This window comes from Octopus bimaculoides, chromosome 3 (assembly GCF_001194135.2).
Source record: "Octopus bimaculoides isolate UCB-OBI-ISO-001 chromosome 3, ASM119413v2, whole genome shotgun sequence".
Classification (NCBI taxonomy): Eukaryota; Metazoa; Mollusca; class Cephalopoda; order Octopoda; family Octopodidae; genus Octopus; species Octopus bimaculoides.
The window spans coordinates 143,384,148-143,403,523 of NC_068983.1; the positions used below are offsets into that span (position 1 = coordinate 143,384,148).

The 19,376-nt window shown below is 33.6% G+C and overlaps 1 protein-coding gene across 3 annotated transcripts in view; it reads right to left on the minus strand.

Annotated features, from left to right (window-relative positions):
• The window catches only part of LOC106878292 (sodium/potassium-transporting ATPase subunit beta-1-interacting protein 2), a 210,762-nt gene that overhangs the window by 139,884 nt on the left and 51,502 nt on the right, over positions 1 to 19,376 (minus strand). For all 3 annotated transcript variants that reach the window (XM_014927475.2, XM_052966604.1, XM_052966603.1), the window contains exon 2: positions 4,774 to 4,911. In XM_014927475.2, the coding sequence (XP_014782961.1) occupies positions 4,774 to 4,911 (138 nt within the window). The remainder of the gene's footprint in view (positions 1 to 4,773; positions 4,912 to 19,376) is intronic.

A 19,376-nucleotide genomic window follows, 5' to 3' on the forward strand; every position in this document is an offset into this window, starting at 1 on the left:
AGAGAGAGAGAGAGAAATAGAGAGAGAGAGAGAAATAGAGAGAGAGAGAGAAATAGAGAGAGAGAGAGATGGAGAGAGAGAGAGAGAGATGGAGAGAGAGAGAGAGAAAGATGGGGAGAGAGAGAGAGAGAGGTGAACAAATGGAAATTAAGCTGGTCTTCAAAATGTCTGGAATCAATGCAGTGAAGAATGAAGGTTTTGACATGTAGTTACAGAAAAGTCATTGAATGAATCAGAAAAAAGATTATACACACACACACACACACACATATGAAAGAGAAATTGCATGTAACAATAATATATACCAAACAAAATGTTTTGTTTAACAAGTGGTATTTGTGCTGTCACATTTAAATAAAAAGAAGTACATTACAATACACTAATTTATTATGCACTTTAGGGATTAATTAATGCAAATATTGACTTCCCAATGCTTTATAGCATACCAACAGTAGCTGAAATGGCAGCTAGCCATGCCAGACAAAGTTTGTTTAATCATGCATAATCAAATGCTTTTAAAAGTGACTCTGCAGTTCAGAAACTTGATGTTAATTACTTAAATGTTTACTCTTTCCATTCAGAAAATCGGAAGTTCATATCCTATTTGATCTGACCCAAACAACATGAGTATCCTTTGATAACTTGCAATACTTAGACTTAAAAAGATTTAGTTTATCATTCAAGAGGATAAGGGTAAGTGTTAGGATTGAAGAATAGTGCTAACCTTTAGCTACGACAACTCTACAATACAGATTTGACCCCTAGGTTTTACCATATTTCATTTACTTCCCATACCTGCAATTTTCAGCCATAATCAATAACATGCAGGAAGGTGAAAGGATTATGAAGAGAGCAAGAGAGAGAGAGAGAGAGAGAGAGAGAGAGAAAGAGAGGATGAGTTCCCATTGTGCTGATTTTCTCAAGCTATGTAATACATCAAAGAAAAGCTTAAACTAGTAAACTAATGTGTCGTTAAGGGTTATGGAACATATTCATTTATAAAAAGAGATGTAATTAGCGCAAATAAGGAATAATTTGAATGAGATTTACTTCAAAGTTGCAGGCTGCCATGAGCAAATCAACACGTGACAGTAGAGCAACTAATGTTAAGAATAGTAAGTTTTTTTTTTTTTTTTTTTTTACAAGTCTCTTGCCAAAGTTAAAAAGAAGAGGGTGAAAACACCAATTTCTTTGAGTAGATCAAACATCTTGCTCTATATTGCCACTATTTGGATGCATTTAATTCAATCACTTTCTTTCCAAACTCCTACTGTATTACACATTCCAGAAGCTGTTGGTTACACTAAAACTAAATACTTTCAAACTTTTCTCCACTCCAAAGATGCTCAATGAAAAATTCAATAACGATTCAAACTAGATATTAAATTCACTTAGGACATAAAAGATCCTCTCAGACTAACAGATTCCTTTAACTATTAACTAAAGAAAAAAAATCTTCAAAATTTTTAATATAAGGTTTATAAAAAAACCCATTAAAAATAATAGTTAATATGCTTGGGAAAAGAAAAAAATGGGTGGAAAATGATCATATAATTATGAACTATCACCCAAATAGGTAAGAGTTAACATCTGTTGTGGACATTTCTATAAACTTTGATAAATTTTTATCTGCTTTAATTTGCTTAGTAGTAAAGAATATGTACTGCCTCTCCTATTCCTTCAAAATCTCTCTGTAAAGGGAAAAAACCCCATTAAATTTAACTTATTTAAAAGAGAGTCTAGCTACATTAATTTAGGGATAAGATATAAAATTAACTCCATACAATAAAAACATCTTAAATTTCAAAACAGAAGTTTTTAGCTCAATTTATAATAAGTGCACACCTTTAGAAAAGAAATATTAATTATATTAATTTAATTACCAACTCAGTTTGTATCTAACCAAGCTATGTAGTTCTTTTCTTTAAGGAATTCATATTTAGCCTTCGTAATATACTTTTGTCAGTTAATAGCAACAAGAAGCAGTTAGTTTTCAATATAAACAGCTGGGTAGGAGCTATTACTTAGAAAGATGAAGGTATTTATTGCCATACTTAACAGTAAAATAATTACTCCTTGAAATAGAGAACCAAAACGTAATTTGGGATTCTGTTTCAGAAAGCAAAGGCTGGGTTCTCAGTTTGAGGAAAACCCTTAGAGGAAGAGAAAGTTTCTGTAATTCAATACTGAAAACTCCCTACAAAGTTGTCATCACTTCATATTCTTTTTTGTTTTATGCAAAAATTTATTGCTAGGTATGGTAATAATAAATGGTTATGTGCTACCAGTAACTTAACACAGCAGCACTGCCAGCTATATCAGCTTTTACTCCCACAACAGAGCAGCTTCAAGAATATCTACTTTAACATAGCTAATTCTTAGACTAAAATTTCATCAATCATTCAGGACAATCCTAGCCTAATTACATTTTTATATTAATTACCAATGTTTCATACATTTATTAAAATCAATTAACATTTCAAGGTTACAGGAGACAAGATCACATTAACTGCATCATGTAAAATAAGCTTTTCCAGACTTCAGAATTTTAACACCCTAAAAATTTTAACTACTCAGCAAAATAGGGATGGAGTACAGCTTCTTACTTGTAGGTAAACCAGCACACTCTTGTCATAACTCCTAATCTCATTAGGTGATTGGGGGGAAAAAAATATCTAAAAATATCTACACCAAAAAATATCTGAAAATATCGACACCAAAAAATATCTACACTTCTTTAAAATATATTTGAAATGACCTCAGAATAAGCAGGTTCTCCAAACTGGCATAAACTGGGTGGGTTATCATAATTTGAGTTAACTGGTATTTGGAGTTACTGCTCTATAGACAAGTCAATGGACCATGTTTTACTAGTGCTTAAGTGAAATATTGAGCTACAAATATGGTCAGGTGTTCAAACCTTTCCATATCATCAAAATGTGGTCAGTAGAATTATTTGACTACAGATAATCTGTAATAAAAACAGTAAAGATGTATGATAGTATTGTGAGAGAAAGAAGTTTGTAAAGGCTAACATTCCCAGAGAGATTTTTCATTGAAGGAAAAATATTTCTTTGCAAGTTATTGTGTTGGGCCTCTAGTTAAAGCTCAAATATTTGCTTGCCTCAGCTCCCAACAATTGCTTTAACAATTTGTTGAACAGTTGCTTAGAATTAGCAATAAAAAGTATCTGGCTATTAAAAAAAAAATACTAATATGGAAATGTCCAAATTTATAAAATCCATGACAGTCACACAAGCATGAAACTATTGATGTAACAGTTTAAAAAGTGTTTAATATATTTATTCTTGATATATTACATATCAATACTTCTGTGTGAAGTGTCAGACTCAGAGATCAAATATTCTAATATTCCATTATTTTTCTTTGTTCTAAGAATAAACTATTTTCCCAGAGTAATATTAATCACAAATTACAACAAATCCATCACTTTGTTTAAAATAGTCCTAAGTTAATAGATATTCAATACATTACACTTTTTTGAAAATTATTTTCAAAATTAAGAAAACAATTGTTACTTTGATTATATAGAGTAATGTGTTGTGACTCAGGTCTTAAGATTACATATGGCAAAAATTGTACAGAAGCCCCATTGTGTGTGTATATTTTATTGATGTGTATCAACGAAGAATATAGACATTGATGTAAAACAGATGCTTTGTGAATCATTTGTCCTGTATCAAGTTACAGAAGATCCCTCATCATATTGACTATTGTAAATGTAGTGAACCAGTGATTGGCCTGTTGGAAACCTGTGATCAATGACGCTATTATTCACAAGTTGTGATGTAAGATAATTAATTAAAAAATACAGATTCCAAGAATTTAAAAATTCCATAATCAAATCCCCTGAAAAGGATTTGTTATTTATTTGGGCAATACTCTTAATTACATACTTCTACAAATCTTAGTTCTTGCTGTATAGCTCTAGATTAGCTCTGATCATACAGAAAAAGGCAAGCAGAGGGTCAATTGAATCACAAGGAACAAACAACCCATAGATTTGTTGTTACAGATATAACATGACTCAATCCAGCTGACAACCATTATCATCATCATCATCATCATGGTTGTCAGCTGGAGGGAGGCATGTTATATCTGTACTTAATCATATGGGGTGCAGTGAGACAGTTTGGAGAAATATTCTCTTGACTATCAAAATCTATTTCTGCCTGTATACCAATGGATTCTGGTGGTAGCCAGAGTGGGGGTGAGCAAGGTGAACACAGAGCACATCAGTTATTGTTCTGCTGCACTTGGTGGTGTATGTACAAGTACACTGGTTATGAGTCATAGTTATTGATGCTGTAGCTATTTCTGTCTGTAACTAGTTTTTAATGTTTCTCAGGGCAACGTGCACCTTAGTTCACTTAACCAGCTAGTCGATTGGAGATAGTACTCACTGACTAAATGAGGGATTTATTCCTTGTAGCTATCCCAAGAAACATGTATCACAAAATTAACACTGCAAGAAAGGAACGATGATGATGACAAGTAACACTGTAAAAGTTAAGTGTTTTGTTAGTTTGTATATTCTTCAAAGAGTTTGAACTTGACAATGCAGTCATGCACCAATATTTCTTATACCTACTTTAAGCATTTACATTACATCACTGAAGTAAAATAGTTTCAACTTGAAATTGAAATATAAATTTGGTCATCTGGGAGTTTAATTCTCATTGTATTATACTTGGCAATAAAAATAGAATACAAAAGAAATGATAAAAAAGTTAAATAGAATGAAATACTTACCACAGCCACAAGACAAGGTCTGTATTGACATACACCAAATATTCCAATAATCACACAGATAATTTGCAAAAAGTTTCCCATTATTGGAGCCCACATATAACCCAGGAAATCAAATATCAAGCGTTCAACAGTGCTGAGCTAAAAAAAATAAAATGAAAAAAAATATATGTAGGCATGTGTACATATACATAATAATAAATAGTTGACATATTTTCCATTACATACATAATATATAGTAATGTTGACTAATTTTTCATTACTTTCTTGCAAAAAAACAGACAACAAATGCTATATCAACAAAACTGTTTTAAATTATGTGTAACAAATGGGAGAAAAAGTACTCAGTACATGAAATAAAGTTTTGTTTATTTGAATCTGGCAATTCAGTATCTCTCCTCATTATCACACTATGAGTTATCTGTTAGAAAACAAAACGGTGGACTCTTATTACTTGAAGTACTGGATGTGACAAAAGAAACAGGATAGTGGAAGAGTGAATCATTATGAATATACACAAATACATATATGATGCAAACAGCATAATGACACCTTTTTCTTTCATATCAAAGATTATTTTAAACTTCTGCCAGCACCACATAAAAGTGCACATGCTGGTGCCATTTTAAAAGCACCCAGCACACACTGCAAAGTGTTTGGTGTTAGGAAGGGCATCCAGTCACAGAAACCAAGCCAAATATATAAAATAGCAGGCTGGGGGTGTTGGCAGATTTGGTAAATTATAAGATTGTCATTTCCTTGGCATTACTCAAATCAGAAAAAGAACTTTGATTAGAACACCAGTTTATCAATTAGAATTAAACTCCAATATTGAAAGATAATGAACACATTTTATACTTTCAGAATAGCCATTACTTGTAATGGTAAAGGAACAACACTTAACTATTTAAAACTTGTGGCTACTTGCTCTGCAAGAAATAGTAGCCAAATACCCCTAACAAAAAAAAATTGCACTACCTTAAAAAATAAAAAAAATGCATTGACTAATGTAATCCTGGATACACAAAAGGACAGAATAGTCATAGCTGGAATGCTTGTAATCATAGGTCCATTTGATTAAGGCTGATCTGAGATTATATGGTAATAACTGACTTAGACCAAAGTGGAACCATCTGCTAAGAGTTATAAGGTCTTATGATAGCCATGAACCAGTAGACATAATAAAGTGTTCCACCAACGACTTCATGATAAGTTATTATCTAATGTACTTTTTTTTTAAAAAAAAGACAGAGGATATAATTTGAGGAGAGGAATAATTAGCTGTTATTTCTAACAGGTTCAACAACCAATGTAGAAGTTCACTCATTCTTTTTTGGCCACAAATGCAACGCTGTGCTGATGGCAAGATTAACTGACAACCTGTCATCTCTGCTATTCACACTAATAACTTATTTAATAATGATCTAGCATTAACATTTAGTCGGACATCATTTATAAATTCTATCAGACAATCTATATCATTTGTTAATGGTGTTGCCAAAACAACTACAGTAATTATTAACATACATAGAAAGCAAAACTGTTTTTGCATGCATGAAAACAGTAAATATTAACTGAATAATGGACTCAATACAAGTGTAGATTCTGATATTTGTAAATAATTTCATGGACAATGACTTCAGAATTTTTCTAGGTGTGTATGTTTTGTTCAAACTGAATAAGCAAGCAAAACTGAAGTCACTCAAAATTGAGTGTGTGAGAGAGAGAGAGAGAAAGAGAGAGAAAGAGAGAGAGAGAGAGAGAAAGAGAAAGAGAGAGAGAGAGAAATCCCTTCTTTTCAGCATCATATTACTATCTCAGGAGATGAAAGGGCAAAATATTAAAGGATAGATGTGGTTGATTTTGTTGCTGTTTGAGCTGGGCCATTTATTATGTGGCTTTAAAGGTTCCCTTTGACGGTGATGAGCACCACTGCCACTACTACGACCGTAGTGGCAGCAGTAACAATAATTGCACAAGATTGCAGATTTATAAAGGGAATGTATGATCAAATGAATTACATTCACATCTCTTTCCTGAATACATTACTAGTATTTATTTTATTGACATTGGAAAGATGGAGGGCAAAGTTGGCCTCACCGAGATTTAAATTCAGAAGACAGCATCTAACTAAAATAATAGTGATCTATTTGTAACAGGTCAAGCAACCATAGAGACTCTCCCTGGCTGGTTTTGTTGGGGGTATGTGGGGTATGTAACTAAGTCAATCCTAATCTATAACTGGCATCCAATTTATCAATCTTAAGATGAAAGCAAATTCCTGCTCAATGGAATATGTTCATGGGACTGGAGACAAAATTAAATACTACAGCACATTTAATCCAATGCATTAAAAGCAAAAGCCAACAAGAGTGATTCCACATGATCACTTAAGCTAGAAATAATAGTCAAATTCTTATTAAATCACACTAACATAAGATGTATCTAAAATTATATTGGATAATGTAGTGTTAGATACTAGATAATAGAAAATAAAACTAAGACAGTCATAATCAGAATGTTTATGATCTGAAGTCTACTCAGCAGGACTGAATGGTGCTAAATGACAATAATATTAATGTATCTAGTATACACTGCAGACTTTATAATAGAGGAGAGCATGTAAATCAATTCAGTTAACTTTATTATGTACCTGGTATTTATTTTATTGATCCATATAGGGATGAAAAGCAAAGTTGACCTTGATGAAAATTGAATTCAGAATGTAAACACATACAATTCTTGTAAGTCATTTAGTGCAACACTATTGTTTTATCTACTGACCTAATAATAACAAAAATAATATAGGTAAAATTAATTTTGTGGTCTGAATAATGATTTACATTGACACAAAATAATGTTAGACATGTTTGTATGGTTAAGAAGGTTGCACTTCTCAATCATGTAATCACCACAAGTTGATACCTTGTTCAATACTCTATCAACTTGTCATTGTAACATAATTGAAGGGGATTTGTTGGAGTAATTGGATACCCTTGCAACTCTGAAGTAGGAATGCAACTGGTTTGGGTTCGGTCATTCAAAAATGAAATAAAGAACATTTCACTCGGACTACACTAACTGTATGAAAGATTTGAAACTAAGGTCATGTACTCACTTGTTTTGCAATTTAGCCTAATATCCGTTCTATTTCCTATAGAAACATTAATATTGATAGTAATAACAGTTTCCAATGTTGATAGGCAATCAGATATTTTAAAGTAGGGAAAAATAGTAATTATAATAATGAACTTATCATACACACTGCTCAGCTGCACCACAATTCCACAAGAAAAGGTAAAAGAAATAACAAAAAGCAGCAATAAGTAAAGAAAGAGGGCAATGAAGCCAAAAGTACATGCATAAATACATATGATAAACACACAAAAAGACAGAAAAGTAAAATAACTCTGAAGAGGAAAGTGTTGATGGATTTCAGAAAGCATGGAATTTTTGAAGGATAGTCTCTGAACAGCCAGGAACAGACATAAGTAGATTTTTCTATGCTTTGGTAATACTGAGTATGAAAAAATAATCAACTCTCAAAGTTTGAATGGCAAAGTCTACCTGGACCTTAGAATGTATAAAGACAACTAGATACTGCAAGGCATTTTATCCAACATTCAACTAATTCTGCTAATCCATAATAAAAGAGTATTTTTGGTTTAATTCAGGATATGTAAAGTTTTCACTCAGCTGCTATCTCTCAACTTGTAGTAGAACAGCTCATATTCTTTTTCTATTTTATTGTGGTGGTGGGTAAAAGTAATGATACTTTGTTCAAAATAAATCTTTGAATGGAAGCTCTGATCTAGTTTAGTATTTGATATTGTATTTACGAAAAGGATATTTCTTTTCCTCTATTATGTTATAATCATCTATGCAAAGTTAAAGTTATGTTACTTCATTTTTGTTTTCCCATCATGCATTTTTTAATATCCTTGTATGTCATAAATATTGGTTTCAAATTTTGGCACAAGGCCAGAAATTGTGGAGGAGAGTGCAAGTTGATTACATCAACCTCAGTACTTGACTGGCACTTATTTTATCATCAACCCCTGAAAAGATGAAAGGCAAAATCAACTTTAGCAACATTTGAACTCAGAATGTAAAGTCAGAAGAAATACTGCTAAGCATTTTTTTCAATATGGCAATGATTCTGCCAGCTCACTGCCTTCCTGAATGTCATAAATACTGTCACTGAAATGTGCTGATATTATTACTGAATTTAATTCAAAGTTAGGCTTTTGAAAGAAATGTGTAAACCATAGGTGTATAGGAAAAATTAAACAGAGGAGTGAACTATGGTACAAAACATACCCAGTTTGATGGACAAAAGTAACATTTAAATGTTTTTCAATAGGGAAGTTCATTCATTCTGGTGAGTTTTACCTGACAAGGATAAAACCAACATCTGCTGTATTGTTGAATTTATTATACCATGTAGTCAAGTCCCATAATAGACCAACAACCAAGGGGTGTTTTATGATTAGATATAGTAATAAATATCTGTGAATTTGCACACTAGCACACTAGACAATGATAATTGCTTCTTATTCACCACCCTAAAAAGATGAAAACAGTGAGCTATCCTACTAGAAGGAAGGCAGAAAGAGAAAGAAAACTAAGATAGCTTGTGAATAATGTAAGAAATACTATATTAATGTTAGGAAAGAGTCAGACGTCTTTTTCATTCAGAAATTGACAGTACAAATATATTTGCCTCCATTTCTAACAGTGAAAAACATGTCTTTGGCCTTTGATCAGAAATAGAGTCTTACTACATAGTGAAATAATTCTGCGCAACAGATGTTAGTTTCATTCAATCAGAGCAAAACCTCACCAGTATATGTGAACTTCCTTGTTGAAAAAAAACATTTAAATGTTACGTAAAAAAATAAGATGAATACTATTGAGGTGATACTGTAAATTATTTCAATTAGGTGTAATGACCGAATTATGGAGTGCAGCAAATTAGAATTTTTAAGCTTATGTTTGTTCCAAGAGCAATAGTTACATCAAAATGTTGAAAACTGAATCATGCCATGTCAATTCAATGGAAACTTGGCACCATGTAGATAATAGTTTCTTCCCTAAACCATTTCCTTTCTCTTTCGTAAATGGTGAAGATGCAATGTAGATGAACCAATATACTACCAGTATATATTTTAGCAACTCCCATAGCAATAAATAATAAAATCGGCACCAATAAGATTTAATGAATACTTTAGAGAATGTATCCAGACATACATCCTATATCATATTCATATGCAAAACAAAATCTCCACACAGGTCTGCTCCAATGTAAAATGTTACTGGTCCACTTCAATCTAATCAGTTATCAGGTTACAAGTACACCTAACTACAGTATTATGTCAGTTTACTTAACAGTAAACAGGTGTCATATATATACAGGCACATAATTCATATCTGCACTCAATGTGTGACTAACTTAATGGCACCCTAGAGTGCTATTAACAGGTGTCCACTGTTGCAAGTATTTGTACTATGTGCAGTCTGATGATATCAAGATGTATTTTCCTTTGTCTGACCAGTCCCAGGAGCCCAGCAGAAAAAATATAAAATCCATAGGCACAGCCCTTGCTCTGTTGACTAAACAGTGTAAAAAAAAGTTATGTTGGCTTGAACTTCTAGATGCTGAAATCATTCCATTGGAGTAAGAACACTCCAATATATCTTAGCATCTTTTGATGAAATAAAGACATTGGTTATGTCTCAATGACCCATTGTATGACAGAACATTACATTCTGACTTAATATTAGGTGTAGAAGTCAATATTTTTAATTTACTTCTTCGAAAAAAAAAAAAAAATGGAAATTAAATGAAAACGAGTAAAAAGGAAAATAGATAAAAAAAAAACTTGAAGTTTGGGTTTTTAACCATTTTTCAATTATTCAAACATATTTCAAAATTGAGAAATATTGATTTATTTTCAAAAAGTACCAGGTTTCAAAATTTACAAAGAGAACAGGAAATAAAACTGCATGTTATCCATCCAATTTCACAAGGGTAATTTGCTTTTTAAACTCAGAAACAACATAAAAAGAACTTGTCAGTTCTTGAATAAATTCTACATCATATATTGAGCACCATTTTCTTTTATTAAAAAATTGTAGCGTTCATATAATGTTTATTTTATGATCTTGCCTTGACATAGTGATACTAATAACCTATTGTTAGAACTTAATATACATACACTTCAGAGTAAAAGTTAGGCAAGTGCAAAATGTGATATGATTAATGGAAAGACAAAGTACCAAGAATTATGTAATCAGCTTCATTGGCTTATGGCTGTTTCTGCTATAAAAGGCAGTGCCTTCAGAGCTGAATGCTTGTACATCACTTCATAGCTATATGTATGATGTAGAGGATAAACGTGAAGGCTGGAAAAAAATGAAATGAGTAAGAAGCAAGTTTTGCAGGATGTCTAATGTTGGGGTGCATAAATGACAGTACAAATGAACTGAGAGAAAAACTAGATAAAAAAGAATCAGGTGTAGTGTGCACGAGAGAAAGCTTCACTTGTAAGGGCCTCTGATGTGTACAGAGGATGTCAGTTGCATAAAAAGTGTCAAGTACTTGAAGAGGATACAACCTGTGGAATAAGGATATAAGACATGGTATAAAGTGGTGAATATTAAAGGACCACAAAAGGTAACATGTGGTGCTAGAGAAAACCCATACAAAACAAATGTTAAAATAATAGTAGTGATGTAGTTCTGTTACTTAGGGGACCAAGTTAGCAGCAATGGGTGGGCGAGTGCTGAAAGTTTAGTTGCTAAGATAAGAATAAGCTAGACAAAGTTCAGAGAGCTTCTACTGTTGTTGGCAACTAAGGGCCTCTCCTTCAGAGTGAAAGGCAGATTATATGATACCTGTGCATACACAACTATGTTACACAGTGAAACATGGGCCTTGCCTACAGAGGACTTGCAAAGGCTTGAAAGATGTGTGTGTGTGTGTATTTATAAATCTGTAAACAAATCTGAAGGATGTCAATTACAGAGAAGAGCGACACACACAGGTCCTTTATAATAAAAACTGCACTTATATATTATTTACAATAATATATGCACCATTTAAAGCAACTAAACTAAACCTAAACTGACTGAAAAAAGATGGGCTGAACCACTGGGAATTAAGCATGACATCAATGCTCACATGGCTCCATATGCACCCAATTCACCCACATAGCTCACCCATCAATTTCAGCCAATTTTAATGTACAGATAAATTTAGTTTAGAATATATATTTATAAATTTGTAAACAAACCCAAAAGCTGTAAATTATGGAGAAGAGCAACAGACATAGGTCCTTTTTAATAATAACTATAATTATATATTATTTGCAATAATATGCTCCATTTAAAATGACTAAACCTAAACAACTGACTGAAAAAAGATGGGCCAAACCACTGAGAATTGAACACAACATCAATGCTTACATGGCTCCAAAATTATCTATACATTAAAATTGGCTGAAATTAATGGGTGGGCTAGATGGGTGAATTGGGTGTGTACAGAGCCATGTAAGCATTGATGTAGTGTTCAATTCCCAGTTGTCTGGCCCATCTTTAGTCATTTTAAATGGAGCATTTTAAATGGAGCATATCCAGCTGTAGAAACCTTAACAGAAACAGCTATACAATCGAGTCATGCTTCTTCAACTCAAGAACAGTAACACTAAATAAGAACTCAGATTGTGACAACTTGTGCAATCCATACCAGCATGGAAAGTGGACATAAAATTATGATGGTGATGATTAGTTTATATGAGATGAGGTTAGAAAATAGAAACTGTTGAAGAGCAAATGGATATGCTTCAATGGGGAGAGAGGTACTTAAAAACAGAAATGGTTAATAATAACAAAAACAAGCCGATATTTAATACCAATTTCCTCTAGTTGCCATCCATAGATAATAGACATTTAGGAAATTCCAGTCATAGAAAACTGGTGACATAAAAACATACATACATTCATACACACACATACATATATATATATGTGAGTAGTAGAGGTACACAGATATATGTATACACAGACATGTGTAAATGTACATATACACTTTTAATGCATCTATATTTAATGGAAAACAGTAACTAAATCAACAATCTTGTTTCAAATTCAATTCCATAGAGAAGGGAGGGAGAGAGAGAGAGAGAGAGAGAGAGATTCATACATACATTGATTGAAACTGAGATGAAATGAATTATGAAACTGAATTCTACATTTATTAGATATTATTATAATTATAGCTATGTTACTTGTCCAACAAGGAAAGTAGTATGGGGAGAGGGTAGATCAAATGATTTAGTATATGAATTTGATAATGTACTCAAAGACAGGCACAAGAGAAACTAATATGTAAGTGCTATAAAGCTGAACCAACCCTAATTCTATGTCTTGCTCCAAATTCAGGAACATTCTGGGTAATTTTTTAATTTTGTAGAAGTAAGAGAATTAGGAAAAGAGGGCAAGGAAGAATTAAGAAAGGAAGTGAAGTACTAAAATAGAAGAAAAACAAAAGATATATTAGAAAATAATGACATCTCTCACAAAAGAGTTGGTTTACTTCCTTTTACTAGTCAAAAACTGCTTCTGGAATCATTTTCTTATATTTGTTCCTGTTCCAGGAAAATTACATATTTAACAAAAACCAAAGTCCTAGTAAATAGGAAAACAGACAAATCACAAGTCCTGTCTGAGAGATGGCTGTGCTTGATATGTAAGAAGGGTGTTGATAGAAACTCCATATGTTGTACTCAGAGTAAGCTTTGGACACACAAGAAGTGTAGCGGGATTACCAGAAGGTTAACAGAGAATATAGCCTTTGTGTGCAGCAAATGTGTAGATACAATAAGCACTAAAAATGCACAGACAATAGACTCCCTCAAATACTTGGGGTGAACATTAGAAGTAGTAGATAGCTTCTGTTACTTAGGAGACCAAGTTAGCAACAGGGGGGGGGTGCTGAATTCTTATCTTGCTAGGATGAGAATGAGCGAGACAAAGTTCAGAGAGCTTCTACTGTTGTTGGTAACTAAGGGCCTCTCCTTCAGAGTGAAAGGCAGATTATATGATGCCTGTGCATACATAACCATGTTACAAAGTGAAATATGGGCTTTGACTACAGAGGACTTGCAAAGGTTTGAAAGAAATGAAGCTAGCATGCTCTGCTGAATGGGTAATGTCAGTGTGTATGCAGGACAGAGTGGAAACGATTTAAGAGGAAAACTGGGTTATATGATGGGGACAGCTCATCACATGGATGAGGACAGCTGTGTAAAGAAGTGCCAAGCTGTAATTGTGGAGGATACCTGTGAAAGGGTAGACCCAAGAAGACATGGGATGAAGTGGTGAGAATGGATCTTCAAATGCTGGGCCTCACTGAGGAAATGACAAAGGACCAGAAGATGTGGCAATTTGCTGTACTTAATAAAGACACGTCAAGCTAAGTAAAATTACTGTCTTCCACACATACAGGCTTGTCCTTTCAGGTACCAGAGCTATTTAAAGAGCGCCCATGCTGATGCTGCAGTAATGCACCTGTGTTGGTGCAGTGTAAACACACCCGTGCCTGCGCAGTGTAAACACACCCATGCCTGTGCTGTGTGAATGAACCTATGCTGGTGGCATGTAAAAGCACCCAGTACACTTAAGTGACTGGCGTTAGGAAAGAATCTAGCCATAGAAACCATGCCACAACAGACAGAGTCTGGATAGCTTCCTGCTAGACAGCTCCATGTCAAACCATCCAACCCATGCTAGCATGGGAAGCAAAAGTTAAATGATGATGATGATGATCAGTTATCAAACCACAGTTCTTTTCAATGGAGTCTTGAACTTCATTCAAAGCTTACAGACCAGTTCTGAATTTTTTTCCACTATTAAATATGTCTTTCAAGATCTACATTTGATGTACTCTATTCATCCTTAAGAATCACAGTTGTATCTATTCTTGTTTGAGAGATACATCTAGTTCATTGTGCCTTTTATTTTTTTTGCATCAATATCAAACTGGAACTACAGTTTCACAAAGCATTGTTATTGATGATCATATTTGTCAGTACATATAAGAGTTGGAACTTAAGTTTTCTTGAGTATGAGTTAATGTGATAGCTCAAAAAACATGCAACTCTGTCTGTGACATTTACTTGGTGAATTTGCTTTAAAACTTGCAAGCATATTTTCTGGATGATATGCAGATATTTTCATAGGTTTATATCTGATTTTATTGAGCCATGTACACAAGTCATTATCATGAAATTCACAGACCTTGCCAAATACTACTGTTTCTGCTTCTTTATCCTTAACCTTTATTTCTGACCAGCCAGCATATGAATCAACAAATAATTCCCAACTGATGTGAGATCCATATATGCAGTGCTCTTTGAGAACAGCATACAATCACAAACGTTTTCCTTCCAATATTTAAGTATTTTGTTTCACTGTGGCTAATGCTCTTCTCAAATGTAATAATATAGGATGGCCATCTTATGAAAGTATTTCTGATATGGCTCTTTCACCTATATCAGTTGTTCAGGAAACTTCTTTAGCAGTATCATAAATATGGGCTATTGGCTTTGATACTAACATCAGCTTTATATGTTCAAATGTCTTTTGTTGCTGGAAATTGATTCCATGCTTACAAAATGATGCAAGCAGCAATATACAGACTGAATAAGGATCAATAATTCTTCAATAGAAATAAACAAGTCCAAGAAAAGGGTCAAATTGCTTCTTGTCCTCTCGCGGTTTTATAACCATAATTCTCCCTACGAAACAATGAAGTGGTAATATATCCTTCATTGTTAGTCTATATTCAAAATGGACAATTCATCCATTTCTAACAGATATTGCTCAATTGATGATCATGAGTGGTAATTCTCTTTATATGATCTTATCTACTTTGATTTTCAATAATTTTAGCACCAATAACATATATCATCTTGATAAATAACAATCTGAATGTCATTTTCAACATATTCACTAGTTCTCTGAAACATAGTGATAGTTGTTTTAATTCCACATGGAAGACATGTCTACCTTAGAATACCCATTAACATATTTATTGTAGTAATTTCTTGTTTCATATCACATTTCCATCTGATGATATACCCCCTTTAAATCCAATTTAGCAAAATAATTCAAACCAGAAAGAGAATAAAATAATGATTGTGTTCAGATCAGAATCTGTATGTAATCTTTCAGTTACACCTATTTTATAGTCTCCATTTACTGATATCTTCATCCACCTTTTCAAACAATCACTGAAGGAAAGGCCCATTTACTACCTCCAAGGGAATTTCTTCAAAAAGACCTTTATTAATTAGTTTCCTCAGCTTTGCAATGACTAATGGTTTAATGTGTATTGCAATGGTTTTGCCTCAACATAGCTTGATATTCCTTTGAGAAGAGTGTTAGCCTTAAAATATCTTAATCACACACTGTCCTGGAGCTTCAATCTCATGAATTAATGTTAAACTATTTATATTCATCATATCCATGCCGAGCAAGTCGTGATTTGTTTTCTACATTTAACCACAATAACATTCACAACCTCTACTCTTATCAATTTCCATTGATGTATCAAATTTTCTCCAAATTCCAAAATTTCAGTGAGTGATTCATCAAGCTGCTTTATTCTAAGATCACAATTTTGGTTTATTGAAATCCACCTAAAAATTCTGAGATATAGTGACCTGACTGCCAGTGACAGTTTACATTTTAAAATTAACAGAGATTCATATTGAGCATTGGAGTGATTTTAGATCAATTTTATAAATACTTATAGAATCTACCTGTTTGATCCTTTTTTTCTAGTTTTAAAAAAAGCCTTAAAGTGATTATCCTACACACACACACACACACATGATGTAAGGTTTACCAAATGCATCATATTTTGATGATGCATGTTTATATCCACAAGATTTATACAGGTTTCTTTTAATAAGTAACACAGTGATATCATTAAGATCACTTCCCTACCCAATCATCTAAAATTCAAAAATTTTCAGCTGATGAGAGAATTCAAGGCATGCATTAAACTTCAGATCACCTGATTAAAGCTAGTCTAATGCCTTCACCCAATGCTCTATAAGTCTTATTTGAATCTTATCTTCTGCACTCTATCTTTTGGTTCCAGTTTTCACAAATTCACAAAAAGTGAATTGACTCAATTTCTGAGAATAAATAAAATCAGATTTTGAGGTTATAAAAGTTTGACTTTCAGTAATTACATTTTTACGATGGGGGACATTATTGTAGATCAACATCATTAATTAAATGTTCAATTTTCCATGCTTGCTTGGGTTGTATAGAATTTGTTGAGGTGGATTTTCTACAGCCAGATGCCCATTTTGTCACTACCCCTCTGCTGTTCTAGGAAAGATAAGATTTCCTCATGACCAGACATGTTTTCACAAAAGATTGGAAATGAAGGACAACACTTACATGATGGTGGCATCTGTTTACAACTACCACACAATATCAAGGCAAGGAGATAGTAACACACATGCATGCACATATATACATACATACATACATCATCATCGTTTAACGTCCACTTTCCATACTGGCATGGGTTGGACAGTCTGACTGGGAACTGGTGAGCCAGATGGCTGCACCAAGCTCCAATCTGATCTAGCAGAGTTTCTACAGCTGGATGCCCTTCCTAACACCAACCACTCCAAGACTGTAGAGGGTGTGTTTACATACCACTGGCATGAGGGCCAGTCAGGCGGTACTGGCAACGGCCACACTCAAATGGTGTTTTTACATGTCATCTGCACAGGAGCCAGTCCAGCGGCACTGGCAACGCCCTCGCTCGAATGCTGTTTTTCCCCTACCACTGGCACAAGTGCCAGTAAGGCGACGCTAGTAACGATCACACTCAAATGGTGCTTTTTACGTGTCACTGGCACATATAATTGAAGAAATTGGAATCAACAAGAAGTACGGTTGGGCAATTAATTTTTAATCACAATTGTTTCCACCCAACATGGTTCTCCAAAAATTCAGGTATTTGATTATGCAACAGTTTGTTTGCATAATGAGATCCAGTTGTGTTTCCTCAAGTGTTGTCTCCATTAGTTTAAAATCTTTGACTTCAAGGCCATTCCATCTGTCCATCTGTCTTGGTTTGAATTTGGTAGCAGTTGGTAGATTTATGTTTGCTGCCAGAGTGTGTTTGTTGGACTGCTATGAGTAGTAGTAGATGGTTGTTTTGGTACCAGCTGATCACTGACCTGTTCTTCATGGTTGGCTGCACATGTGAATTTTATTAGCTTCAGTATTCAGATACATACATGCACATATCTATATCTATATATCAGGCTTTTTTTCAGTTTTTGCCAAGCAAATCAACTTGCAAGGCTTTGGTAATCCTGGGACTGTAATGCAAGAAACTTGCCCAAAGTACACACAGTGGGATTAGACCTGGAACAATGTAGTTGGGAAGCAAACTTCTTACTACACAGTCACATCAGTACCTATCATACTGCTAAAATTCATTTTCTTATATACTTTACGAGTTTCACCATTACTGAAACCTCTCATAGAGCCATCATATTTGGTTTAAATAAAAACAGACCTAATCTTTAGAGTCTTGTTGTAGTCACAAAATATGACAACCAAGCCTCTATCACATCTGGGTCATTGACTTGTACAACATTTATCCTAATACAGCAGTTGCATGTGATCCATTATATTCAAAGGTTTCATTCAACTGAATGACCAAGCTGTTACATCAAACAAATAATCATATGCAAGTACACAAATGAATGCAATAATGACATCACACAGACAAGTATATAACCAAATTTCCAGGACTTACAAATAGACACAATATATAGACAACAGCAACACTAGGCACTGCATACATATTACGCAGAATACCATATAATAGAAAATACAAAACCGAAACAGAAACACTGCACATCATACTCAAGACTGACAAAGCTGTATAGACTTAAGCACAGTGAAAACACTGAAACAAGACCATTGAATAATATTGCATTCTTTGTAACAATGTAGTGAAAAGAATACCAAAACATAATTAAAAGAAGTGTCTGGAATGAATCAACAGAATTTCTAGCCAGAAATTTGACCCAAATAAACCCAACAACCCATTTTTTTGTGATGTGAGAGTGTTAATAAACTTTTTACCATTTCAAATCATTAGTGTACCAATATACTTATTCACGTTCCTCCCCTTCTAATCTCCAATGACATTTTGTCTCATACTGCCTCTGGAGAGTTGTAACAAGCTGAAATTTGAAGATGTTATACCAAGCTCAGAAAATGTCAATAGTATACATCCCATTTACAGTTCAGAAATGTGTCACTACTAAAGATAGTTCCCAGTGGTACAATTTCCTCTTACAAACCTCCAATTTCCAAGTTCAAATCCTCACAGGAGTTAAACCATGAATTTTAATTGACATTCCTATCCAGGAAAAGATAGGTTTTTTTAAGTACTTAAAAATTATGAAAAATAAGTTACATTCCATGCGCCTTTAATAGCCAGAGGTCAATTTAAGTTCAGTAGCATAAAGGAATTCAGGACAGCAACACACCCACCC